This window comes from Atractosteus spatula, chromosome 9 (genome assembly GCF_055471065.1).
Source record: "Atractosteus spatula isolate fAtrSpa1 chromosome 9, fAtrSpa1.hap1, whole genome shotgun sequence".
NCBI classification, from domain to species: domain Eukaryota; kingdom Metazoa; phylum Chordata; class Actinopteri; order Semionotiformes; family Lepisosteidae; genus Atractosteus; species Atractosteus spatula.
In genome coordinates, this window is record NC_142714.1 from 2262073 (window position 1) to 2289420 (window position 27348).

Consider the following 27348-nt stretch of genomic DNA (forward strand, 5'->3'; position numbering starts at 1 on the left):
AAGAGCTTGGGTTCGTATTTGCTGCCTGCAACACCCCTTCAATACGCTCATCTGGGTGGGACTGAGAGGTGATCAGAACGCTCAATCATCCACACAGATCGGTAACACTGCTGGGATGTGGATTGTATATTTATTTATTCCAACGTTATTCAGAGCGGGCTCATGGGTTCATGAGTTAAAATCCCCAAAATAATATCCACATCTTAAAATCCAGTCAAATACTGTCCAGGTCTTTTGATAAAACAAGTATTACCAGTTATCAAGTGCACATGGTGAAGGAAGCAACCACAGCCAACAAGGTTCATCTTCAAAGTCTTGTTTTATTCATACTCCAGGGATTTCAAGGGGTCTCACTCCTTTCCCATTTACTCCCTCAAGCTACCAAAGGCTTCGCTGGTGATTAAAAAAAACAGTGCGGCATTCCCCAAGGAACAGCCTTTCTGACGCCTGTGTCAGGCTGTTTCCTGCACGTGCTGTCAACAGTGATGCAATTGTGAGTTTGAAATGTCTGACATTGGCTGATCAGATTATAAACATTTTACACAATATCCTTGGCCTTTAAGAAAAGGTCAGTTCTAGTTAAAGTCAGAAGAGGAAATAACAGCACATGGCAGTATTACTTAACACCTGAAGCACAACACTGAATCGTGGTGTGATATGTTTGTTAAAAGCTCAGAATTCTGCCTTTTTAATCAGAACTGATCATTCATCTGCAGTGTTACACAACTGCTGTTTCAGACAGGCATAATGTTACAGCGACATAGAAAAGCAGAGAAAGAGCAAATTCGCCATTTGAAAAAGTACAGAAATCCTAGTAAATGTATCTTTTTTTTGTTCTGAGGAGAAATGATTCATGAAATGAGAGTTAGGCAACACCATTATACCAGTGTGACATAAACCAGCTTTATCCAGTTGTATCAGAACTGATCTGGTTTGTTACAATAGGTTGTTAATAGGTTATTTTTTTTCTTCATATTTGATGCAATTTTTTGTTTTTTTAATGCACCTTTTTGGAATTATTAAGGCTTCCCCAAGGCATACAGTCAAATTAGAATTGGACTTTAAAAGTGTATTCACTATTAAATCAATATTGTCCATTTGAAAATGATTCCCAGGGGTAATTAACTGGTACAGGCAGTAAACAAAAATAAAATTATAGCCTTATTTTATTCTGACAGCTCCTATTTTTAAACTGCCAAGAGATGAGACATTTTTTCAAGGTGTCATCTGTTCATCTTCATTGTGATGTGGAGCTCAAATATACAAATTAGTCTCCCTCCGGTTTGCCCAAGAAGCATGATGGGAAATATGGAGAACGTGGGTAATCACACACGCTGTCCCTCTCCAATGATCCTGCATCTCTCTTTAATGCAGCAGCATTACACACACAGTCACTGTGGCCAACAGTGTGCCTATTTGTCAAGTCATCCTTAAACGGTTGTACTGATTCTCCTGCCTATCAGTCTGTCAATGAAGCTGATGTGAGTGGGGTTACCAAAGACCAAAGTGATCGCACTGGTGGATTCTCCAGCTGAGCCCAGACAGACACATGGAACACAGCCCCACTCTGCAAGATGTGGTCTTCCTTTAACCCGGCAGGGATGACAGTGAAAGTCTAGTGAAAATGGGGAGCAGCCTGCACCTACACCAGCACCACTACCAGACTCTCGCGAGGTGTCCTCACAGACTCGTCATCTGTCCCGTTTCACTGATACTTTCCTCAAAGCAACAATACTTGGTACAAACTGGCCTGTTTTTAGCAAAGAAAGGAGAGAGAGAAAGAGACAGGCAAAGCAAAACTTTTGCTGTAAGTTCGAGGAGATAAAACAATAAATCGGACGGAAAGGAAATTGTGATTCTGCCACGTTCACACAACAGTGAACTCCAATGTGTCCACTAGAGGGCAGTCATAGAGGGTTTAACAATCAAAACAGCTAAATGCAGGAGTAAAACAAGAAGTGCAGGCTTTGAAATATATATATAATATGCAACACTCCACTGATCAAACACAAAGTCCTAAACCACCAATAGAGTGGCTTCAACTATACAGTTGCAAGTTCAGCTTTGCAGTAATTGAAATGTATCTATTCTAACTACTTTACTTACATTCACTTTCACCTTCAGATGAATTTCAGACCGATGTGGTTTACCAGGAAATGCAATCACAAGAGACACAGTACTGATTTGTTTTTGCTCCTCATTCCAGTGATGCCATTTCCTGCATGACCTTCTGCTGTCAAGAACATCATTTTCTACTTAATTAAGCACTTACATATGAAGCACTAGGGTTCCTTCTAGATCATTTACGCATTACATAATAATAGTAATGCAAAAAGAGGCTACAAATTTTACCTGAGAAATGGGAAATGATATTACACGTTCATGCATGTGTCAAGGGGGAAAATGTTCTAAAAGGTCAGCAGGTGTCATTTTGTAAGGCCAATGCTAAAGTCCCTTTCAGATGTAAGTTATACAGCAGGTACGCAGCTGACAGAGCAAATTGTGCTCCAGCCTTATATCAGAAAAATGAAAGTCATGACCCATGTGTTAAACAAATTCTAGTGCTATAAAAGTTCTGATTATTTTTCTGTTAATAGCCTGGCTTGACAGACAAGCATTTCAGTTATGTGGTTAAAGAAAAAAAGGAAATTTAAGCACCAATTTGAATATTTGGGGGGAAAAAATGAATCTGAGGCTCACAATAAACACAAACAACAACCTAGTGATATGTCATAGGACCACACTGTGAACATTACAAATGAGGACAGACCGAAACATCCCAGCCTTATTCTGCCTCTAGCATGGATAGGGAAGAATATTTAAATAAGTCTACTGCTTCTAAACAACTTAGGAGATTTATGCCTCCTTAAATTCCTTTGCTTTTTTATTTAAATGAAAAAGTCAGGGACTACAAAACACAGTGAGTCCTCAGTCAGGAATGAGATTATTTTAAATACATAATGACATTGCAACAAAAAGAAATCAGATATGATCTTTAATTCAGAGTAAATGCAGTGCAGGGAGGAGGTGGGGGGATCGTTCTCTGAGATGGATAAACCCCAGGGGACACCCAATTCACCCTGCGCAACAGAATAAAAACCACTCACAGCATCGGGAGGAAATTAGCTTAACAGCCATTTGATCATTATGCAAATTGAAGCTGCTTCGTCTTCTCAGCACAATGGTGGCGGTAGGAACTTAAAATGATCGACACAAGTGGTGAATGAACTTAGCCTGTTTGTTTAGTTGGACAGATCCGAGTGTCTGGGCTAATCCTCAGCCTGAACCTGATATTTTACAGTACATTCGACTACACCCACTGAAATCCCCTTACTGCGATCGCTTCATGTATCTTTACACTGTCACTGGGAACACAGAATATGCATCAATTCACATTCAGTACCTCCTTCCTGTCCAAATGCAGCTCAGGTGCACAGTAGCACAGCGAAATTAATTTAATCTACACACATTAAATACCCTTTTCTTAGATGTACGATTTCCTTACAATTGAATTGCACTGTAAAGATCCTCTGTATAACAGTAGTGTAAGAGGACTAAGGGACGCAGTGCAGTTTTTGAGCGCAGTCCATCTTCTCGCAGGAGAAGAACATCTCTGGACAGAACCGCCTGAGCGTCTGTTAAAAATCCCCATAGTGACTCTTTCTCCTTTTCAAGTCTCTTTCTCTCTCCGAGTCTCCCCCAGACGTCACAGCGCCGCCGCCGCCGCGGTCCCCAGGAAAGACCGCCCCAGCCTCCAGGACCTGCCTCACCGTCACGTTGACTCGCGAGCTCCGGATGTACCCCGCGCACACTTCCCAGTCCTCCCGAGAGACCGGGCCGACGGCGGAGGCTTCCGGCAGGTCCGGCTGCAGTCGCGGGAGGAGACACGGGGGCAGGGGGTCTTCGGCGGGACTGGCGGAGACGATGCGTGGCACGGCGTGGTACCGCAGCCTGCTGGGCCCCGACATCACCATGATGTCGCCGCTGTGCATGAACATGGCGGTGGCGGGGTCCTCGCGCCTCATCCCGCCAAGAAGGAAGACGGCCGACTGGCCGAAACTATGAGGAACAAAGTGGAAACGGGAACACTGAGTGGGGAAGACGGTTACATCCAGGACGTACAGATGTCAAACACCCGACTGTGAGGTCATGTCATTGCAGCGCCCATCTCTTGGATAAAGCGGCAGAAACTGCTCCTGTGCGATGGCGCTTATTCTGAGCAAACGTCTTTGATAGGAAAATAATCTTTACTTTGGCCCAACTTTGAACAAGTGTGATACAGTCGGAAAATTTTAATGATTTCCATTAACTGCTGAGGGTTAAATTAAGCGTATGTCTTATGTGTTGTTCCACTTACTGCTTCAGTCCGGGACTCCCAGTTAAATTAACAGGCGCAATTACCATGTCATAATATGGTAATGGGATTTCTTCTTAGATAGCAATTTCCACATATAACTGTGCGGTGTCCACATGCAATTGCAACTAGTTACCAAGTAGGAGTGCTATCTGTGTGATAACAATACAACCATGTTATATAAAAGAAGGCTGGGCACTGAATTTAGTTATCTTTTGTGTTTGCCCAGAAGAAATGCCTGGGGTTTTCTCAAACAGCCCTGCCACACGAGCTCACCTGAAGGACAGGAGTGGCTGCGAGTGGTCGAGCTCAGACTCGTCGACGTGTATCCCCAGAGATGAATCGAGGTGATAGTAGTTCAGGATCCCCGCCTCCGAGCTGAAGCTGGGAAAGCCACAGGCTGCGGCCACTCGTGCGGCCAGCGTGTGCAGGTCCGAGGGGAAGGGGGTGTGGTGGGCCGGGGAGTACGTCTGAAACAACAAAACCATCCCTCAAGGTGTGAAGCTCACGCAAGCAAAGAAGCACAGCGTCCCGCAGGAGAGGGCGAGAGGGCGAGAAGGCGCCGGAACACTCTATAATTCTTTCCCTGTTCTTTTCTCTTCAAAAAGTTTATAAGGACACTGTGGTAACAGGCAGAGCAGATTTCCAGTCTCAGTCATCTGCCAGCCTGGTGATGCTGTTTGACACCATCCTGAATGTCAGGAGGCTGTCTTTCTAGATCCACCAGAAACTGTCAGGGGCTTAAGGTCCTTCAGGCTTAACTGGAACCCTAAAACTCTCTTCAGCAGCAAAAGTAAAAACATATTGGTACCAAGATACACTAAAAATACAACAAAGCTAGAGGGTGCTGTACCTATCTTTTGTGTTTTTCATGCCTCAAAGTGCACGTAACCTTCAAAGAGCTACAGCTGCCTAGATCTCATCACGACTCAAAATGCTTTCATTTTGTCTGTATCTGCCGCACTTTAATATTATTAAACTTTTGTTTCAGGGACGGCATGCAGTCAAGCTGCTGGGACTGGCAGACGTTGCCAGAGCGTTTCTGCGCTGGTAGAAAAGAAGAAACCACCTGTCGAGTGGAGGGCGGTGCCTCAGACAGACACAAATGACGACCACCACTCAGTACAAGGTCAGCTCGTGGTCACTGGAGAAACCTAACAAATGGCTTGGCCATGTGATGAAGGAAATCCATTTGTCTACAGTGACACTAATCATTTAAATTTCATGAGCAGGGATACAAAAAGGAGGACAAATAGATTCCTGCCACCTTTTCTGAGGTTTATCGGTGCATTTTGTACCTCCCTCTGTTTTCCTCCAGTATTAGCATTCAGGCAGAATTATGTAATCAGTAAATAAACATTCAAGCTGCCTTTACAAACGGTTCAATGAATACATAATACATCTGATCTTAATAGTGCCTGTACCGAGACTCTTCTGCATCAATTAGGGCAAATTCCTGTTAAAATTCACAGATTGTTGTCAGACATTTTGCAATGTCAAATAGAGATCAAAGCTAATGAATTCGGTGTGCAATTCCTGATTTAATATGGAATAAGACTAAATAGTGTTACTGCAATTAGCATATAAACTAGACAGGTTTCATTCCTATACAATAAAGAAAGAACTGTCCTGTAGCCAAAATAAAAGAATCCTAAAGGCAATGCACTCCCTTCAGAAGAATAAAACCAAAACCGGGTACATAAATGAAACTGAATAAACAGAATAAATCCAACTGAATTAATGTAATAACACCAAAAAACAACACCACCAACCAAACACTGAAAATCCCTGTCAATATATCTGAAATGGAGAAGCAGTTTTTGAATCACTATCAAAATCTGAAAGTCAATGAAAAAATCTAGGGCTTCACTTTTTCCAGGAGGTCAAATAAATAAGGAGGGACACACTGTGGAAACTCTTACATTCAAATAACTAACAGGACTCTGACTCCCAAAGCCTTGCGATGACATTTAATCTGTTCAAAATCCATATGAAGATATTATTACCCACAGGAACTGCTACCGAAGAATGCTTGGCACAAAGACAGACAAGAGAGCAACTGGAATCAGAAGACACTGCCTTCATAAGAGGCATGAACACTCTTGGGCAGGCTGTCCAGGGGAGGGCTTTCATGAAAGAATTCCAGGAACAACCAAGAATTAAGCTGGAATTTGAATTGTTTCACCTGTATCAAAAATCCAGAAGAGGCCCTTTAAACCTTCGTGGGATGTCAGATATTCTGAGGGGTAGCTCACTCAGAAAACATGGGTGTTCATTGGTGTGGAATACAAAAACACAACATGTCTCGTGTTTAAAACTGTGCTATAGTGACAAATATTAGCTGTATTTTTTAACCTGTGGCTCCTTGTTGCACATGTGGACCAAACAGGCTAGCAGTCACCTTGGTGTCCCAGTTATAGTGATAGCCGAGGGTCACCCAGCGGAGTTTCTCCAGAAGGCTCTTCGGCTCTCTCTTCCCGGCTCTCTTCCGCCTGCGGGGGAGGGAGAAGCTTTTCAGTTCATGAAAGAGATAAAAAAGGACAGAGCACTCGACATCGTTGACCTTTCGAAATTCCCACTGCGAGCAGCCGCTTATGAGCAATCAGCTACACTGCCATAATCTCCGCGGGCAGCAGGTGGTTTCCAGAAGCTGTAAAAGCTGAAAGTGAACATTCGCACAGGGATTAGTCAGGTCAAGATCTGCACCGCCGTGCTAAAGGTCATGAGGAAAAGCAGTGATCGCCAGGCGCAAAACAAAATAGTCTGCAACTTTAAAGTAAAGATTACTCCAAAGGTTTTCTTCATTTAAAGTACACATGGCATATACCATTTCTTCCAAGTTTCTTTTTTTGTCAAGTTTTCCTTTTTTTCCCCCTCCAAACAAGTACTATTTAAAAGAAAAACTTTACACAAGTCTCCAAACAGCGCTGGCAAACAGCATGAGGTCGCTTATCAATCACACACAGATCTGCCATTTTACTTTAGACTCTGGATTTCAAAGACACCTCTTGGTTTATCAGATGAGGGAAGGACAGTACAAAATCTAAAAAGACCGTGGAGAAAAAAAATATGATTCCAGGGAATCATTCTAATGCATTTTTAGTAGGCCAATTCAAGCTGACTTTGATGTTTAATACATAAACGAAAATGCAGAAAATAAATGACTCACCACATATTAAAAAATGATACAATAAACATGATTAAGACTCAAGTGGCAGGGGATTGCCTGCACTCTAATACTCCTCTATGTTAAGAATTAAATTAAAGACTGTCCTGGGAATATAGATCCATATCCCAGGATTTGCTCTGTGCCAGCAATGGGCTGCATAGGTACGGACATGCATTGCTGCAAATTCAGAGTAGAGGGTGGCATCACAAGCTCCTTCCCTCTTCACCGGCCTCCACACGGCTTCCTCAGACCACAGCTGTCATTTTTACTCATTTCCAGTTAGTGACTGGGAACACAAGAACAGAAAACATCTGTGCATACAGACACACAGAAAACTGAAAATGAGCAACCTCAGCAATGCTCATCTGTAATATTCACACGACCCCCATGCTGTGCAAAGGAAGATGTCAGTTTTGCGACGCAGGTGTACGGTACGCAGCGAGAGCTCACCTCAGCTGGTCTTTGCTCTGTTCCCAGAGGTCCTGAGTTTCGGACGGGGGCATGTGCATGTCCAAGTTGCAGATGTTGGGTTTCTGGGGGTACACTTTCAGGCACTGCTTGACCCAGTGCTGCTGGGAGCCAGGCAGGAAGGGATTGGTGATGAAAATAAACCCTGTTTAAAGACAATATTTGCAGCCATGTTCACAGTATCTTAAGCAACCTGCTTATTTTTAAAACATTTTAGCTATCGTTAATTCTGCATTTATTTCAAATTCATTAATTAACACCAGGTGTTGCTCATACAGTTTTTTCAACCATGTGCTTCTGCTTACACTAAATGTCAGGTTTTCTCCTTTTATCAAGAAATGCTATGTAATCATTTGTTTACTGCAGAGTTATTTACACAGCTGGTGCACACACATTGCTCTTTCTATCAAGTTACACTGAAAGGCTTTAGCACTGTGCTACAACCTTGCACTTCATACTGCACTGACTGTTTTGCTGTGGTTTTATTTTTGTCTTAAGATAATGTAATATGCACCTTTAGTATTTTGACTGGATGCAATTGTAATTCTTTTCAGGTAATAACATCTGCCAAATGGGTAAATGTATTGTATAAAATACAGACGTCACGTAAGGAATCCAAAACCTTTCAGCAAGGAGGGAAAAATGCATTTATTTTATAGTTGATTTTGTGGAGCACCTTTGAAAGCAATTATTTTTTAAATGAAAATGCAATGGATATTTTATTTATCTACCATGTAGCCAGCAGTTGCTCAGTTGCATTCTATACTGGCACGCTTTTTTGAGAAAATCGCCCAGTATTATCAGTCCATATTTTGTAAACATGACCTTCTGTACTGCATAAGTTATTGTACAGCTGCTCTGTGCTTACAGAGCTGGAACAATGTTTTTTTCTGTCACCACATGACCTAAGAACAGAAGGAGCACAAATGACAGGAGGCTGTTCAGTCCATCTTGTTTATTTGAGTTGCAGTAGCTAATCGATCACAAAATCTTCTCCAGCCACTTCTTCAACAGACTGCTGTTAGTTCCTGGCACCTCTGACTCTGTGTGCAAACACATTCCTTCCTTTTACAGTCCTAAACACATTTTCCCTTAATTTGCACTTCTGATCCTGTGTCCTTGTGTTGTTGGTGAAGCACTGCCCTTGGCATGATTCTGAAAACCTGCATAACCTCATCTCACAGTCTTCTTCATACAAGTCTAAAGACAGTCAAGCAATGGAGACATTCTGTGTGGCTTCAAAACAAACCTGTAACACATGGAAATATGTCCTACTTGTCTTCGCTGAATAGAGCATTTACCTCCGCAGTGGTAAATGTGCTTCTAAAGTACTGATCAAAATTGCTTCTACCTCTTGAGCTGTACTTCATCTCAAATATCATTCTTCTTTTAATCTGTATCTTAGCTCATAAGGTATTAAAGTCATAGATACTTCTTAAGTTACAAATTACTTTTCCCCATTATGTACATTTCATGAGCTACAAAACAATAGCTTCTGGGGGGAAAAGGAGATTCATTTTAACACACTGCAATGAGCAAAAACTCTGATCTTGACAGAGAAACTACCACCATCGCGCCTGATCTCCAAGAAGGAAGGAGGGCGGGGGCTGGTAAGAGCTTGTCTGGGAGACCTCTGAGGTTGAGGAGAAACAAGGGAACAGAGACAGTGTCTTGTAGTCTGTGCCAAATTTTAGATGAGACATTAAACCAACTTTCAAGCAGCCATCGAAGGTCCCGCTTGACTGTTTGTAAGAGAGGGGAGTTACCACTGATGTCCTGGCTGGAACTGAACAATCTGGCCTCCTTATAGTTCCCCTTTAATACCCTGTTGGGGCTGCACTTGAAGTGGGCCACCTCCTTTACTGTATGTGAGTCTCTTTGGGATAAAAAGTGCTATACTGCATATACGTGCCAGGAGTGCTTATAAAATTGTCATACACATCTTCTGACTTCAGACAGAAAAATACCTGGATGCCCCTCCAGGCCAAAGGCCTTCCAGTGGTGGACAGGGTGCAGTCCAGCACGCCGAGCAGCTGTGTCACTCACCGATGTAGCACTGAGCTCAGTCCTGAGCACCTGCGGAGAGAGAGACTGTTCGAGCAGCAGCCCCTGGTACAGACCAGTGAGTGGGGTCACTTCTTAAAACTCTAACAGGGCCTCTGTATAAATGCCCACATTCCTTTGTAATAGATGATACAACAGAATAATCTGGGGCTAAAAATGGTAAATACACCTACACAGATAAACAGGAGGTTTGGCATCACCTGTGTGAACTGCTCTTAAAAAAAAACAATTGCACTTGTCTCATTCTGGTCTGAAAACCTCCAAAAACATTTTTATTGATGTTTTTCTTTATGCATTAAGTGTTTAGAATTAAAGCTTTAGCCTGTATATATCAGACCTGTGCTCTATATTTTTAATATAACTTAGAATTCATGTTGCTTAGAAACAATTGAGTCATAAATAGCCCAGGGAAAGAGAACATAAGTCAGTGTGAATCAGCCCTGGTAATGTAAGCTATTGACATTCAAAGAGACCATTTGTTTTACTTCACGGACTAGAGTGAAATAACAAGAAAATGGTCAAATGAAACATACTGAATCATTGGTCAGCCAAGCCCACTTTTCAACCAAGAACAAGACAATTGCCGTCTTTAGACTACACATATTTAAACTAAGATTTATTAAATTTATTTTGAAGGTTGCTGGCATTAATGTATATTTTATCCAAACATTTAAGGAGGCTAATTACTCCATGAAATGTATTTAATCATAAATGAAATCACTATTGATGCATATAATTTAGAATTTAGAATTCAAATTTTACACATCTACATTAATGCAAAAGTAATAAAAACTCATCTTTAAATTGCAACCCCATGATGAAGCGTCTCTTTGGAGCAGAGCCTCCATGTTTCATAATTTCCTGTTTGATAGCCACATACAATTCTGTTTTATTCATCCGTGACTGCAATTTTTCAAACACTGAAAACTTGATTAAAGAAAATTACTTTCATAATTCAGTATTTAAAGAACAACGGTTCAGCGAAAATATTTTCAAATGACTAATTCTGAGCAGTAATTAATCCAAAACCTCCCACATTATACGATTGGGCAGCCAGCTCTGTAAAACTTGAGGTAACTTCAGCAAAACAAGTGAGTGTTCGTCTCATTCTGATCCAAGGTGTGTAGGGCCAGTCCAAAAAGACGTGGCCAGTATTTCTTCAGTCTGTGTCAATAAAGTTACTGGGGATGTCTCAGCCACATCCCGGCCTTGGCTCTAAGTTGTAGCCTTGTGGGAAGTAACAGAGAAAGTAGAATGGTCCTGACAAAATGTCAACCAAACCATTTAAACCCATTATCAAATGAACCCCTGAGCCTTAATTAGCTCTGGGAGCACAGTAATGATGCATTAAAGATCCAGTTTGGATTGAGAGAGCAGTAACAATTCACACTGTGAAGACAGCAGGACAGAGGAACGCTCTCTATGGCTAGACAGCGTTGCTATCTCCAGCAGTCTTCTTGTCAGTGAACACTCACCTCGTGGTACAGAAGGATTTGCAAGTTCTGCGTTGGCTTGTTTTCCAGTGCAAGCAAGCCACATGTGTTAGTCATCTTTATTCCTAATCAGTTCACACTAGACCTGTACTTCACCCTGTCTCTGCAGTTAGGAATGGTGAATGCTAGGGACCTGAACTACTCCATTCAGAAATGTCTTTATTTTCACCCACGCAAACAGTAGCTGCCAGAATCCCTAGGCAGCATCCATCTCTCTGAGCTCTGGCGTGCATCTCCTTCAGATTCCCCTCTAAACACAACATGCCCCTACAGAGGCTCATTTCCTTTCTGCAGTCCTCGCTGAGCCTTCGTGTAACGCGAGGCGATCAGTCTCATGGCTTTGTACGGCTTATTTCACTTTTCATATCTTGTGGCAGAAAAGGAAAAATTAGCACTGTAGTGTCCATCCTTAATGATATTAGAAGTATTATACAATCTACTTGGCTGTCAAGAGGAAAAAACTGTTACACAGCCATTCATCTGAGTTGTCTTCAAACACCACTACTTTTCATGTCTCTGCTGTTTGGTACCATTCCATCAGACTGAGTAAACTACATCTCAATACATGCATCTCAGTACATATATTGCAGAACATATATAATATATATGTAGTATAAATACCTCTCTGTACATATAATAAATACATTACATATTGCACACTAGTAGCATATGTTTTCTAATTTCTAATTAAAATCGTCAAAGTAATATGTAATTGTTTGTATTTTTTATTGTGAATTAAGAAAACCTGATTACCAGGGCCCATTAAACAGGCCTTAAGGGAAACACTGGAGATGGAGAATCACAAGATGGCGGAAATGGTAAATCCCTGCCTCTCAGGTGGCACACATCCTTCATAACACAGAGAAACTGACTGAGAGCAGCTGGAACCAGGTGGCCAAAGGAAATGAAACACTAACAACCCCACCTACCAACACATCGCCAAATACGTTGACTCCACTGCAGAACCAGAACACAGACAACCAAGACCTGAACCAAGCTCCTGGAGTCCAGTCACCCCTCTGATCACCTTCAACCACACCAGTGACACCAAGAGCACAAGAAGAGGGAAATGGTGATGACTGGAGATTCTCTCCAACAGAATGCTTTCTCTCCAAATGGTTAATCTCACACGAGGAGAATGAGGTATAAGCAAAATCCTTTGACATCTACTCTACCCCAGGCGGTGCTCAGGGTGCCCAGCGGTGTGCCGCCACCAGTGGCCTCTGACTCAGGCTCTGCCCCGCAGTGCGTGAACGACAGGGCCTGGTCTGTGCTCAGGCCAGGGCCTGTGCTGGCTGGACCACTCAGGAGCCCCATGTCCTAAATGAGGGCTCATTCTACACTCCAACTATACAATGTTAGCAATTGTCCAATGAGCTCCCACCCAAAGTGACAGCTGGAAGAGTCATACGTCTAATAACATCTCTTTTTTTTATTTAAATTTAATTTAGGAGAAACCAGATTGGGTGCATCTGATGCAGTGATTTAATCTGTTGAATATCAGGTGCGATGAAAATCAAGATAGAAAAATACAGAAAGCAATCAATGAGCTTCACTTATCTGAATGTTGGAGCCACATGTGCTAAACCTGCCAGCAGTGGAGCCAAGTGCTCTTTAGAAATGAATCAGAGCGTTGTGTAAACCACTCTGATGGATGTCAGGGAGTGTGACACAGTAACTGTTATGTACAACACTTCTGTCAAAGGAGGGGGTCCAAATGTGATAGTGTGTGTAGGAGTGTCTAGTCACGACAGAACTACACTTATAGTAACTGTGGGCCTCAGTGCAAGGCACTACACTCATGAAGTCCTGGGACCTCACTCCCTGCAGGCGGATCCACACATGACAACTCACTGCCCCGCAACGCTTGCTTAACCACCCTTCTTGGAAGATGAAAGTGTAGCAGCTATGCTGTGGATGGCCTACTCTTTTTGAGCCTTGTTGGACATTTGCAGGATGATCTGGAACAATGTGTGGCATGTAGGGCACAGAAACCAGTGAACAGGTTCATAGTAGCCCTGACTATATGCCATGGAACAGAATCCCACCAGAGAGCACTTTGTGTAGAGCATGTATTGCAGATGTATGGCTTGCACTACTTCCAACAGGGGCCAGATGTAATTATCCGGGTGACGTTCAGCTTAGACCACTGGTGATGACAACAGGAAATCATGATAATGAACTGTCATTGGTGTTCAATAAAATGTCACCTGTTACCAAAAGATGGTAATTTTCCTGATACTTTTGTGAATGTGTCACCGCTACAAGCGACACGCTTCTTTCAAAGCCCAATATAAAAAACTTAGATGATTATTACTATTTTTCAGTGAGTTTTTAAACAATTGAAGTATGAAGACACACCTGGCCCTTTGACTTCTTCCCAAGGGTTCTCATTGCTCTGCTCCTTGTGCATCAGGGCTCCCCCTCCATGTTTGAATTTCTCTCTCGATCCCCATCTCAAGCCAACTTCATAATAGTGCCACCCCACTCATTTAGTGAAACGCCACTGTCTGCAGAACAGCCACTTTCTATGGCAAAGTTTGAAGCCTTGTCCTCAGTGTTTGGCTGTTTTGACTGATTACATTTCCAGTTGTTTGCCTTTGCATGGTGCAGACAGAATGCCTAATTAACAGACTTCGAATATGTAAATTTAGTTCTGAGATCTTCGAAATTGTTTCTATTATATTGATTTTCCCCGATACAAAATGCTGTTTCGTGTGTGAACCCACAATGATGCAGAAAAGTCAACTTTGGTAACAAGTTTCACCACAGCTAGTTAGATATTATTAGGCATTTCCCATACCTTATCAGCTTCGCGTATGAAACTTGGTCTCCGAGATAGTTTCTAACGATTATCACTACTAGCTAACGTAAGAATGGTCCTACAGCACTCAAATAAAAACAAGGCAGCTTCAGCTTTATCGTCCGAGAACACTATATTAAGAAGTACAACAACTGCTTTGCTATTAGACAATTTCGCACTACAAAATGTCTCCCTCCTATATTACCAATCAGAACGACTCTGAACTCTCAATAAAGACTAACATAACAGAAGGGTGATACTTATTTTATTCGAACAGAACTTTAGTTACCTTTCAAAAATCTCAAAACGCAAATAATACACATTTTTTATTGATTAATTCGGAAGAACTTACTTTTCCATTTGTTACACCCTTTGTAAAATCTATGACATCGATGAAATCGGGGGGAGGACTTCTTCTCTTATAAAACTTAAAGAGCTTTCTAAACGCATCTTCACCGTGCTCCACAATGGAGGCCGCCATCTTGATCATTCTCGTTTGACCCTTCAACTCCGCTTTCTTCAGATTTTCACATTCTCCACCAACGACAATTTTTAATAAAATATTTTTAAATTAAAATATATTGTTTATAATAATATTTTCATTTATTGCAACATTTTATCAGTAATTGTAAGGAATAAATATATTACGTCAGGAAGGACGAGGTCAAAGGTAACTAATCGGCAGGCTGGAAAGATGGCGGCTCCCACGAAGAAGGCTTTCGAAGTGTTTGTCTCTAAAATACCATGGACCACGGCAAGCAGTGAGTATTAGCCCTGCTCCTTTACAAATACACATCCTGCAATGCAAAACTGGTGTTTTTGTGGTTCACGTTTTATGTTTTATTAATACTTAAAACCAAAGCACTCTGCAGTGACATTGCGGGCGGATGTACGGTGTAGTACAACTATATTATCCAGCGACTTTCCGTAATGTCATTGGACTCGTCTGTGCCAGTTCGTACACACAACGCAGTCTCACCAACACATTACAATGAAGGCATACGAGAATGAAGATAATGAAAATGTTCAAATTGAACCTAGAACGAGTTTCTATGGAGGAGTTTTATTGAGGAATGCCAATAATAAATCGTTACAGTTATATAGCGCTCTTCTGGACACTCCAGTCAAGCTCTTTACAGGTCATGGGGATCCCCTCCACCACCACCACCACTGTGTAGCCCCACCTGTATAATCCACTAATACGCTCCCCACACACCAGCTCGAAGTGGGGAGGAGAGCTGAGTGATGAAGCCTGTTCATGGGGAGAATTAGGAGGCCATGATTGGTAAAGGCCAATGAGAAATTCGGCCAGGACACCAGGGTAACACCCCTACTCTTTTTGAGAAACTCCCTGGGATTTTAACGACCACATAGAGCCAGGACCTTGGTTTTATGGTCTCATCCATTTTTACAGTATAGTGTCCCCATCGCTATGCTGGGCATTGATACCCACACCTCTTCCAGCTGCAACCTTAGTTTTCCCAGGAGTCTTCCATCCAAGTACTGACAAGGCTCACACCCGCTGAGCTTCAGTGGGCTGCCAGTTGTGGGTTGCAGGGTGATACAGGTTCTGGCTCATTATCTTCTTTTATACCTAAAATACCATTCTATGTGCCAGTATCGTTACCTTCCCTTTCAATACATCACTCTTCTTTGAGTTATTGGTACTAATTTTGCTGGCAACACCTGTATGATGCTGAATTATTTTTCTGTTGCAGAGGAGCTGAAGGAGTATTTTGGACAGTTTGGACAAGTCAAGAAATGTCTTTTACCTTTTGTAAGTCTTCCATATTTTATTCTGAATTTGTTTTAATATTCAATACATCTTTGGTTTGTAAAAGTACTACATTTATAGTGTGACTACAAGTGATGGTCACGTTGGGTTTTAAATTGAGTAATGTGTTGCAGTGACCGATAGCACCACTGTCTCTGGGCCCGCCTGCTACTCAAGAATGGGAGGGATGTGTGGAGCTCGACTGTTCTCCAAGAATACCCCGAGAAAACAACTTAGTCAATAAATTGTCCCGCTCTGTAGTCTCACCTTGCATTCTGTTTCTGGGATAGGCCTACTTATAATTTGGTTATCAATTTACAAATGAGCATTATCCACATTGGAGCACTTTTCTACTTTTTGCTTTACAGGATAAAGAGACTGGCTTTCATAGGGGCTTCTGCTGGATTGGGTACACAACTGAAGAAGGTCTTCAAAATGCACTACAGAAGGACCCACATATTATAGAAGGATCAAAGGTATTTGATATGCAAAAGTGAAGGAATATTTTGCAGATTGTTATATGTTGCACGTTTATGGTTTTGAATAGGTTTATATAAGCATTTAAAGAAATTGTAGAGATTAATTTTCTTAAGTTTTTCATCACCATGACAGCTTTTGCATTTTTCCTTCAAACAGAGCTGTTACCAAATTGTATTTTTCAAACTGTGCCCACTAAATAATTAAAACCGGTTTCTTTTCAGCTCCAGGTGCAAAAGAACAAAAGAGTATTTGTGGGACGGAGGATAAACAGAGATGCTGGTGACTCAAGCTGAAAAAATTGTGTATGTACACCATGTTACTAATGTATAATTTTAATAAAGTTTACATTATTGGCATTGTTTCCCCACAAGTGAAAAAAATTATTCCATGTGTAACTGTACAGTTTGTGATAGAGAAAGAAATAATTTTACCTGATATACAGAGGCTTACAGGCATTCTACACTTGAGAAGACTAATCCAACATTTTTTCCAAAATGTGGCAATTCGTTACTGGTCCCTTTCTGATTTGTTATTAATACATGAACATAAAGCTAACTGGATGGAAGCTCTTGCCAATTAAACACTTTTTTTGGACTTCCATATGGACAGTGCCAAATCTTGCCATTAAAAAGTACAAAACATGAGAAACCACTTAAAATGTCAACAGCTGGCATTTCTTCTGAAAGAAGCCTTTGCTTTATTACAACTACAGCAACAACAAAAACTACGCTACTAGACCGAGTAAAACGGAATCATTCCTTTCTCCGTTTTTTCTCATGGTCATAATCCTTTGAACGTCCGCTAGCTGAAGGGCGTTTGGAGCCACCGTGCTGCTTGGCTTCTTCCAAGAACTTATCCAGACCGAACGGATCCTCTTCGAACTGAACCGGGCCATCCCTGCGAGGCCCGTGCTCGCTCGCAGGGAATTCCTTCTCTGGGACAAACCTAAAATCGGGAAGGAAAGAAAATCACTCAGTGGAGTTTACAGATTTCATAAATCTTCATTAAAGGGAAAAAATTAAAGCTTAAACTTTAAATTGTTTATTTGTCTAGTAATAAATGTTAAAGATAGTTCTTCAGTATCTGTACTGAAGAACAATGTAAGATTCACTTAATTTAAGCAACATAAGCCTTTATGAGAATCAAGTGCACACTTAAACACCCCCAGAAATTCAAGATAATTCTGAACTTACCTGTTACTTTCGATCAGTGTGTCCAAATTAATGCTGTCTTTTTCAGTATTCTTACTGGGCCTGTAAATAGTTTGAGCCATGGTGCTACCATTTCTAAAGGGCTGATCGTACACATTGTACCCCTCATCATCACCACCACTAAATCCACTGTCCATACCCTGTAATCAAGAAGGAACATGGTAGTGCTGTAAAATATTGAATACCTGAAAGATGCAAAATACAAACTGCTTTTCTATGTGATTTTACAGCCTTTCAAAACTGGTGCCCATCCTTCAACAGCAATACATTTCTGTACAATTTTTAAACATGACAATTGCAATACTGATTTACTAACGATTAATAAACTAATTTATCCCTTTTTAAAATATAATGCTAGGTCGTAATTCTCCCATCAAACCACAAAGGGAATAAATTCTACCTTGTTTTGGTTGAAAAGACGCTGGTCATACTGTGCCTCGCTGGATGGACGAGGATTAGGCAGATTTAGGGCTATAATTTCACTGATATCCCTGTCCTGGTCTCTCTGCAGCTTCGATCTAAACAAAAAAAGTAATGCCTTAAGTTTTTCTAAAAGGATTACATGTTCATGCTACTTGTGACACATTCGATATTAAACAGTACTAGATAAACACTGTCGCAGTAAAAACTGAAGTCACAGCAGGATCATACCATAACATCTAAGAAACAGTACAACAAAAGATCATATTAATTCATGCTGTTAGAAACTAAACATTTGCCAAGACTAGAGCAGTGATGGTCTATTGAAGGAATCAGTCATCTTGACTGGAGCTGGGTCACCTCTTGTCGGGAGCTGCTCTGGAGATCAGCCGCTCATGCTGTCTCTCTTTCCTCCTGTCGTGACGGATTTCATCACGTTCTCGAACCTCTCCGTCCTCTGCTCCTGGGGGGGGTGAAGTGACATCGGTTCAGAACAAATGAGTTGGGAGAACTGAAACGTTTCAGGCGGACTGAGGACTGGCAAGTTCCTGAATCTAAGAAACGGCCCTTATTTTTTTTTTTTAATTTCCATCGTTCACAACCTCAGCAGCCTGCAAACGTTAAGTTCAGTGCAGGACAGCTCTGTTCATGGGGTTCGTGGGCTTTGCAGCAGGCAATGTCTAACATTCTCCAAATCTCCATGCAACTGAAGGGCCACTACAATGGTTTTCCCCCAACTCCAGCAGATGCAGGTGGCGTCAGACAGACAACCCTAAGCAAATACATCTGCTGCAGCGAAAAACATTTATACATCTTAGGCAGGACATTATATGGTATCTGCAGAAGCCACTGCCTACTCTTCTATGGAGAGTTCAGTAACTCAGCATCATGGTTTTATGGAACCCATTCCTGCACCTTTGTCTCCATGGCCTTTGATGCCTGCTCTTCGTTCTCTTGCCATTTGAGCAAGTTCTCTGAGCTTCTCCTCTTTTTTCTCTTTCTCCTTTTGAGCCATCTTCCTTTCCACCTGCGCACGCATCTCCACTGCTTCACGAGCCTAATGGAAAGAAAAAAGCCAATAGAAACAGGTTTACCGATCCCCTTTCGTACTACCCATGCACCTGTGACCAAACTAGCTGATCACAACTAATAACAGTCACAGCAAGCTAGAGCCCATCCTGAAGGAGTGTGGTGCATGGCAGAAATTTACTCTGGATGATACGCCAGTGCACTGCAGGGCGACCACTGAAGATAAAATAAATGCATAAACATTTAATACTGCCCAGACCGTAATTCACTCTTATTTACCTTTCTGTCTGCGATGTAGAGGGCCTCGGCAAGCTTGGCGAAATTCTCATTGATGTGCACTGTCTGCAGACCCCGGCCATCGGCAGCCAGACGCTTGTCTAGAGGGATCGTGTAACCCTGAAACAAAGTAAAAACAAAATAATTGAAAAGCTGTTAACTACATCCACTGGTTCTAAAACATGCAATAGGCATGTTCTAATGTTCTTATTCTTTTCTAATGATGAATGGCAACAGTACTGAAAATGAACCTTTGCGTTTTTCCAGTTTGAAATGCATGGTGGGATCTTCCACTCCTGTTGCTCCTTTACAGTCATCTGCAAGAGGCACAAAAAATGGTTTAAATCAACACATAGCACATTTCCTCAAGTTAGCGTTAGAGTGAGTTTAAGATTGTGAACCTAGAAATTCCCCCAAATCATATGCTTTCCATTTCTTTAAACAAAGAACCTGTGCACCGTAAAAAGTTTCACTCCTTCTGAAGATCAAATGTTCACAGATTAATTAAAAACAGTAAAGAGTAAAGTTAAACGTTGTCTGCTCAAGGTCACCATTTTTTATTTTTATTTCGGTTACCCATTATAATCTAATGTCCATGGTGAAATGGTAAAAGTTAATGTACCTTTCTGCTGGGAGAATGCATGACGGGAGCAGGTGGGGATGGAGGTCCGCGTGGAATCTTCTTGTTAATCCTAGGATATTAACATAGCCATAAAGGGATGTGAGCGTCGTAAAATTTTTACCATGTCTGAGGCATTTGCCAGGCAATGACCTTCCTGCAACAGTATCACTGCGTGCAAAGAGAAACGTTCAACAGTGAAACGGCCAGATTCAGGAACACATACTTGAAGCGTGGTGGCTCCATGGGGTCCTTCTGCATTTCCACCATGCGGATGACACGCTGCTTGGCTCCAGAATTGAATGCAACTCCTTGCTGAGATGGAGTGTACCTAAAAAGCAGAATGTATTGATCAACCGACTACTGGTTAACAATTAAGCGCGTGATGAAGATCTAAGGTTCCACCGAAATGTCTTAATGTGTTAAATTAAAGTGCTTAATAAAAGAAAGGAAAGTTTGTTTCCCTAAACATGTAAAGTTTTTGAAAGACTTTCATTAATCAGCATCTTTAAAGGCAGCACAAATCTGCAAAGCCCTTGTTCTTCATACAGACTTAAAAGTAGCTTACAGGAGGGGTTCCCAGGCCTGGTCCCAGAAAGCCATAAACACGCTGGTTTTGTTCCAGCTGAGCTGAGTTTGATTTCAAATTGATATTGGGTCAATTAAGGGATCAATTATGTAACAGAGACCAGGGAGTACCAGTGACTCCTCTTACCTGATGTACTGTGCAGGGGCTTGCTTATCAGCTGCCCGCACAGGCATGGCTGCCGCGATCTTCTGCGATACCTGCTTGTCCAAGGCAGACCTGGTCTTCTCCGTCAGCTGCATCAAAACAATTGTTTTCCCTTCAGTTTGAAGACACTATTTCAAAATGGGCTCCAAGGTAAAATGTGGATGAACTAATAAGTGGTAATATTCATATCAAAGTCCAAAGCCTCAGGTCCACGGAATAAAAGCTGTCTTTATTGAGAACATGTTCATTTATCACTAATCATGAAACAAAAGCAAGCAGGGAAGAATTAGGAGTCAGCAATCAAAGTGCTTCTTTTTCACAGCGCAGCTTAATCTGGACAAAATACACACCTCTCTAACCGCTTCTTCATCAGGCCTCTGGAGGTCTGGGTCATCATCATTCATAACTTCCTTAGGAAGCAGATCTGTGAACTTGCTGTATATCACCTAAAAGCAATTAAAAACAAGAACATTCTAATTGCCAATGCTGCACATTTAAGAAGAACATGCTTAAAACATCATTTGCGTTTATCTACCAATGTAAACAAGGCATCTCTGGCAAGCAGATGAGTAGTTGCATCACTCTACATTATAAAGATTTAGGGTATAACATTTATAAAGAATACATTTAGGGTATAACGACTAAATTTCCAATTGTTTTTCTTGCTTAAAAGTTCCTTTGGGACTTTGAAAACCAAAGTTAACCGACACTGGCGAGTTTATTTCCCTGTACAGCCAGGATGTTTGTGATGCTGCGACCTTTGAAAACACGGTACCATACCTTATCCTTGCCCTGCCCTTGCCTTGCAATGGCATCATATTTGACCTTTCCCTCCGCATCCACCTGCAGCGCCAGAGCATTTGAGGTCTTCTTCTTCCTGCCCATTTCCAGTGGGTACTGGGCCACATGGATCTCAGGGAAAGCACCGCCATCTCCAAAATCCTGGGAATGAGTTCAAAAACAGTATGTGTATTAGTGGGTCTGTTAGTCCCCTGAAGCTACTGATGAGGTCAGCTTGGAAAGTTTGGAAATCAATACTCACCTTTTGATCCACACAGTGGATAAGATGTTAAATCTAGGTCCTGACAATTTGGTTATTAAAAATCTCACAGCACTTTTAGAAAGATTAGTGGTGTTAACCCTGTCTCAGATAAGCCATCTCTCAGCACGCCACTTGCTGATGTGCTGTGCTGTGCAGTGGGGCGGCTCTTCATAGGTGAATGAGCTGTCTCCGTTTCCAGGTTGAAAGCAATGGATAAGTATAAGGAATTATGTTCAGTATTGTAGGGAAGGTCTCAAGGACATCATGTCATACTTAAAGGGTTTTCCATCAATTCGGAGGGAAAAAACAGAAGAAATAGTTTGGAAACAAATGCGAGTTTTAATTGTATTCAATGCCCGGTTTCAGTATTGTACTTTTAGCCTTAAAAAAAAGAAAACAGCAAGCACGCTCAGCCCTAGTACTCAAAATTGTTAGACAAGCTCTGTGGACTTCTTCGGAAGCCACAATGAAACGTTTACCACGGGACACAAGCAGTAACGGCAGGGGAGTGCATTTAAAACTGAGAAGGAGAAGCATGTCTTTACTCAATGAGTGGTGGGAGTGTGAAACAAGCCACTCACTATATGTTGATGTCCATACCCTGGCAGGGAGACACTCGGACCAACTAGCTCATACCTACTGGACTGGCTGAACGGCAAGCTCATGAATCACAGAGGTTAAGCAGATGCAGACATTTAAGCAAGGCAGGCAGCCCGAGTAGCTGTAGCAGAATTACCTCCAGCGTCCTGGGGATCCAGCCTTTCCGGTAGCCGTACGGCGGCGGCTCTCTGCGGGAGGACACCAGCGCGGTGGACGGGGGCCTCTGAGAGTGGTGCCCATCCTCCGCCTCCAGCTGGTCCTGGGTCAGCTGTGTCGGGGCCGGTAAAAAGCTGCAACCCAAAACGCATTCCCCGATCAGCGCTCCCAACAACAACCAGTGCACCAAGCAAAAAAAAACAAACAAACAGGGGCTTGAGGTGTTTTAAAGATGAACTGAGAGTAACCGTGGTCACACACTACAGGACACAGGATAAAGCATCCCATTGTGAGACTTTTTTTTTATTATAGACGACCACTTCACAACAAGTGTGCGGTCCGGTGGCTCTGTGGCTCAGGATCTGCGCCTGTGGCTGGCAGGTTGCTGGTTTGAATCCCGCGGCCGGCAGAGGAATCCTACTCCGTTGGGCCCCTGAGCAAGGCCCTTCACCCCAGCTGCTCCAGGGGCGCTGTACAATGGCTGACCCAGCGCTCTGACCCCCAGCTTCTCTCCCTGTCTGTGTCTAATGGAGAGCAAGCTGGGATACGCGAAAAGAAAAATTTCTAATGCAAGAAATTGTATATGGCCAATAAAGTGATCTCATCTCTCCTCGGCACAGAACACTGCTGACCCCTCACTTCAAACTCACACCATACAGCTGTAAACCGATCCGGCTCAAGAGACCGAGGCGCAGCCGGACAGCGAGAGCCGGCAGTTCAAACAGCTAAACGCTGTGGAGTCAGGCAATGTTAGGGATTCTTACATATAATCACATACACTGAGAATTACATTCGGAAAGGTATTGAATAAACCTCTCTATCCCGGAGGCCAGGAGATAAATAAGGCCCGCAGGACGGGCCCAGAACTGCGCAGAGGGACCCGAGCCTCCACAGACATGAGGATAAATCGGAGGCATAAATCACTTTATTGCTTTCGCATATTGCCAGAAAGGAATTGCAAACAAATGTGGTAGTATTCTCGATCGCTAGATACTGTCGTACACAGAATAATCGCTGTTTAGTCCCAAAACAAGCTCTGTCGTACACAGCTCACCTCGCCAGCGACATCTTGTTTCCCCGGAATGTGGCGTCTGACGTCACCACGCTCTTCCTTGCGTCACGTCGCAGGCTTAACCTCCGGCAGTTGTACAGTTTCCACTAAGTACACAACCTTGTGATTCAGTAGCGGACAAAACGCGCTTGCAAATAGGCGTGGAATGCCTGTCAGATTTAACATTACTAAAAATAAATCAGTCCCGTTGGCGAATATCGATTCAGAGTACTCTTTTGAATAAAAAAATAAAACGAGACTGCTCCGATCATCAACTACATTGTCCAGGGTGCCTTGCGCAGAGCAGGTCGAAAATAATTGAGGTCGTGAGTTGAGAGGTCGGCAGGACCGGTAAGTGAATGGGAATTTACTTGCACAAACGTAAGCAAGTGTTGTATGTGTGCACTTTATGCGTATTTCATAACAAGACAAAATGATATGCTTTTTTGTGCATTTATTTTGTAGCGTCTTTTGTATTTGTAGATATCGTTAGTGTTGCAAAACCTTCAACTTACATAATGTCAATGGCATGGCACTGCACTGCTCATGAAATGCAGTACAACTCCGATACCTTTCTAAAACATCCTTAATGAAAAGCCTTGTTGCTGCTGTAATGTTACAGGTTGTTTCTGAACGTTTAGTTCATGTTTGATGTCGTGTGTCTTCTGGCGACATGAGCTGCCGTTCACACAGTGTGACTGTTGCAATCAGTACTGAAAGCAACACACAAATGACAACAATGGGAAAACGATTCGTGATGTACGAAGACCATTTACCATAATTAAATATGCTGATGGTCAGTATTATTTGTTTACAGACTTATTAAAGTGCTGCGCTCACTGCTGAATAGTATTACCTGCAGGAGGTCCTCTGAAATGCCTTTCTGATTCGTAACGTTAAACTCAAGGCAAGCTCCCTTTCTCTGAAACTCCGAGAATATTGTAACCTACATTGCAAAAATGTAGCTGTTTTGCTTTGGGTTTTCATTATATACAGGCTTATATATTCATTGCAACACCGCTGCATCCAGCCTGTTGAAGGGGGTGTGGGAAGGTGTGCAGGGATTTAAGGAATACGTCGCATCCCAGTCAAGCTGTTGTTTCTGCTAATAAAGTCTACCATACTGTTGGCTTCAAATATTCAAACATTCTGCGCTTTTTGAAATTTTTCATTTTTATTTTTTTCTGTTGTGTAATATGTTGGTCAGTAAGAGTATTTCCAATGTCAGTGTTCAGAATTTGTGTTATAATGGCATAAATGTTACTGCTTGCTCATGCATGGGCAGCGACGGGTGCTTTTCCCATACAACAGTACAACACCCTGAAGCAGAGACACAATCTTTGCTAATTCTCCCTCCTACTGCTCAAGGGTGTGAGAGCAGTGCCCTCTACTTCCTTCCTTCATCATCCTACACGGGAAGTATGCTCTGCAGGCAGGTAAAAGACTCAGTGCACCTTTGATAGGACATGAACCCTTTAACAAATAAGAAACATGCATAAGATGAAAAAACACCACGAAAGCTATAGTCAAATTTCTTTGATTCATTATAATGTTTTGATTTAATCTTAATATTATTGAATATGCTGATAAAGAGTGGAAGATCATAGAAAAAAAGAGAAAATGAACTGGAACAAAGGCAAAGCAGAACTACTTAGAGCAGCACACAGTCCTTGCAGCTGCGTGTCAGAGGCTGTCTGCAGAGACAGGGAGGGTGGTGGTATATCACTGAAATATTGCACGAGGCTATGCGGGCTGATTGCAGGCCTGAGCTGGATGCAGCCAAGCCTGTTTCAGTACAGTATGATAAATGAAGAATGATCCAGGGCTGCAGAGCATTTTTTTCAGATGTAAAGGCCACCCATCTTTAGTGGCTTGTGAGGATTGGCCCTGCAGGCTCGTGACAAAGCAGACCAAGGTGTTACAGCCCTCAGTACCGACACACTCCCACCTGTCCTGTTACCTTACTCATTGCAACACCCTCATCCATGCATCATCATCAAGTCACTGTTTCCTGCTTAAATGTGTTTTAAACCTGTGGAGTAATACTACTTTTAATACAATGGGTCTTGACAGTAACAGCTGCTGGGAGTAAGATTGTTCAGGGTGAAGTAACTGCCTGTACATGAAGCAGCTCATTGGGTTAGAAATGTGTATGTTTATCATCGCAGCCTCGTTTGTACTGGAGCTCCACAGCTGGCGAGGTCAGTGCTGTGGTAGAGCAAAGCGTGTGCTTCCTCCTCTCCATGTTGCAGTGCCCTCATGGCTGGACGGCTGCTGAAGGTCTCCTCGCTGGCCACGGCACTGTTGGCCTCTTCAGGGCTCTGCTGGTATCACAGGCCTGTGGATCTCAATGACATCAGCTTCATCCGATTCGGAAGAGCTGCGGTCACGGTAGGTTCCTGTCGCCTTTCATCTATTGCACCGAAAATAGCAAGGTGGGCCAGACGGCTTCCTCTTCCTCGTGTTTGTAACCTTTGGTGCGTTCTTAATACATAAGAAACAAATATGAATAAGAGGAGGCTAAATTACTATGGCCCATCTATGGCCCAGCATCTATGCTATTGGCCCATCTGAACTTCAGTAATATAGAGTGGTGTGTGTTTATTCACACAGGATCTGTCATTCCCAGCATAAGTGCCGTACCTTGCAAGTCTGGACCAAATAACACCCAGCTGTGAGATAACAGATGTGCTGCCCTTTGCTACTTTATGAGAAAAATTTGGCAAAGCAACTCCACTGTTTTTTTTTTATCACCAAAACTCTTTGAGAAACTGTTGGTAGGGTAGTACTGAATGCTTACCTTTGTAGAGGAAGACACCCAGCCTGTGTGAGCTGTTATTATTTAATTTAGCTCATGTGTGCTGGATTAAATACAATTTATAGTAGTAGCTGTGCTATGAGAGGGTTTCTACATTGAACACAGGTGGCTTGCTTAAGAAATAACACAGCTCAGACATGTGCCAGTTGTCCAGGAGTGGATATGTACATTAAAAATGGCCCATAAGCCTGTGATTACTTTAGTGGCTTGTGCACAGTCATAGAGAGCTCCCACTGTTCTGTTCCTCCTTGAAGAAATAAAGCGTCTGGGACTCGACGGGCAGGAGATGGAGGAAAAGGCAGACCCCACAGTCAGCACAGAGCAGCTGATAGAGGCAGCTGGGCTCAGGTTGTCAAAGGACGTACAGCCCATCCTGACACTCCCACCCAACAATTAGTCATCGCCAGACACTCTGGCAGTGGACTTGGAAGCACACCGTCAAGATTGGACACCTCTGGGTAGCAGAAAACATGATCACAGATATTGGAGTCCACTGCACAGCTGTTATAAAGCCTTCAGTCTGTGACAGAGCCACTAGAAATGCATGGAATACGGCAGTGGTGGCTGTTGGAGGCTCTGTTATCAGACAAACTGCAAGTGATCCCGAGTCAGTAAGAGTGAGCCACAATGCCTGCCATTCTCCAGATTGCTGATGGGGCTGACTGGTGCCTAGCAAAGGCAGGAGAGGAGCCAGTTCTTCTTTGTCCATGTTGGGAGAAATGACACTGGCATGAATAGCACACTTTCCACACCAAACACATTCGAAGGTACTCAGAGAGAAACGCAGA

General features: G+C 42.6%; 4 protein-coding genes across 5 annotated transcripts in view; 2 read left to right on the top strand and 2 right to left on the bottom strand.

The window, feature by feature from the left end:
- Nucleotides 1-2872: 2872 nt before the first annotated feature.
- alkbh1 (alkB homolog 1, histone H2A dioxygenase) lies at nt 2873-14841 on the bottom strand. Its single transcript, XM_088925506.1, has 6 exons — nt 14704-14841; nt 9959-10067; nt 7974-8136; nt 6756-6846; nt 4631-4824; nt 2873-4059 (listed from the first exon to the last, which is right to left on the bottom strand). Exons 1-6 carry the CDS (start codon nt 14839-14841, stop codon nt 3639-3641), a joined length of 1116 nt encoding a protein of 371 aa, XP_088781632.1. The 3' UTR covers nt 2873-3638.
- A 172-nt stretch (nt 14842-15013) lies between these two features.
- On the top strand, nt 15014-16961 carry slirp (SRA stem-loop interacting RNA binding protein). Its single transcript, XM_088924577.1, has 4 exons — nt 15014-15112; nt 16070-16128; nt 16494-16601; nt 16827-16961. The coding sequence occupies exons 1-4, from the start codon at nt 15046-15048 to the stop codon at nt 16896-16898; spliced, it is 306 nt and encodes a 101-aa protein (XP_088780703.1). The 5' UTR covers nt 15014-15045; the 3' UTR covers nt 16899-16961.
- snw1 (SNW domain containing 1) lies at nt 16922-23784 on the bottom strand. The gene is made up of 14 exons (XM_088924576.1): nt 23746-23784; nt 22672-22825; nt 21674-21835; nt 21244-21339; nt 20876-20982; nt 20387-20491; nt 20164-20233; nt 19793-19858; nt 19545-19661; nt 19152-19293; nt 18597-18699; nt 18217-18334; nt 17799-17956; nt 16922-17550 (listed from the first exon to the last, which is right to left on the bottom strand). The coding sequence occupies exons 1-14, from the start codon at nt 23757-23759 to the stop codon at nt 17358-17360; spliced, it is 1605 nt and encodes a 534-aa protein (XP_088780702.1). The 5' UTR covers nt 23760-23784; the 3' UTR covers nt 16922-17357.
- A 267-nt stretch (nt 23785-24051) lies between these two features.
- adck1 (aarF domain containing kinase 1) overlaps nt 24052-27348 on the top strand; it is a 152709-nt gene continuing 149412 nt past the window's right edge. The window contains exons 1-2 of one of the 2 annotated variants that reach the window (XM_088924578.1): nt 24052-24093; nt 25995-26133. In XM_088924578.1, coding sequence (XP_088780704.1) covers nt 26002-26133 — 132 coding nt within the window. In that variant the 5' untranslated portion in view covers nt 24052-24093; nt 25995-26001. Of the gene's footprint in view, nt 26134-27348 lie in introns of both variants that reach the window. The other variant, XM_088924579.1, reaches the window with a different exon arrangement.

Bases quoted from the DNA above. Each gene is read 5' to 3' on its own strand.
- alkbh1 (XM_088925506.1), bottom strand. From the start codon at position 14,841: ATGATCAAGATGGCGGCCTCCATTGTGGAGCACGGTGAAGATGCGTTT. The intron at 8,137-9,958 runs GTATTTTTCTGT...GTCTTTAAACAG, and splicing joins TGGCCTGGAGGGGCATCCAG to GGTTTATTTTCATCACCAAT. The intron at 6,847-7,973 runs GTGAGCTCTCGC...CCTCCCCCGCAG, and splicing joins CAGAGCAAAGACCAGCTGAG to GCGGAAGAGAGCCGGGAAGA.
- slirp (XM_088924577.1), top strand. From the start codon at position 15,046: ATGGCGGCTCCCACGAAGAAGGCTTTCGAAGTGTTTGTCTCTAAAATA. The intron at 16,129-16,493 runs GTAAGTCTTCCA...TTTGCTTTACAG, and splicing joins AGAAATGTCTTTTACCTTTT to GATAAAGAGACTGGCTTTCA. The intron at 16,602-16,826 runs GTATTTGATATG...GTTTCTTTTCAG, and splicing joins ATATTATAGAAGGATCAAAG to CTCCAGGTGCAAAAGAACAA.
- snw1 (XM_088924576.1), bottom strand. The intron at 21,836-22,671 runs GTAATTCTGCTA...ACTCATTCCCAG, and splicing joins GGATCCCCAGGACGCTGGAG to GATTTTGGAGATGGCGGTGC. The intron at 19,294-19,544 runs GTAAATAAGAGT...TCTTTCCATTAG, and splicing joins TCTACATCGCAGACAGAAAG to GCTCGTGAAGCAGTGGAGAT.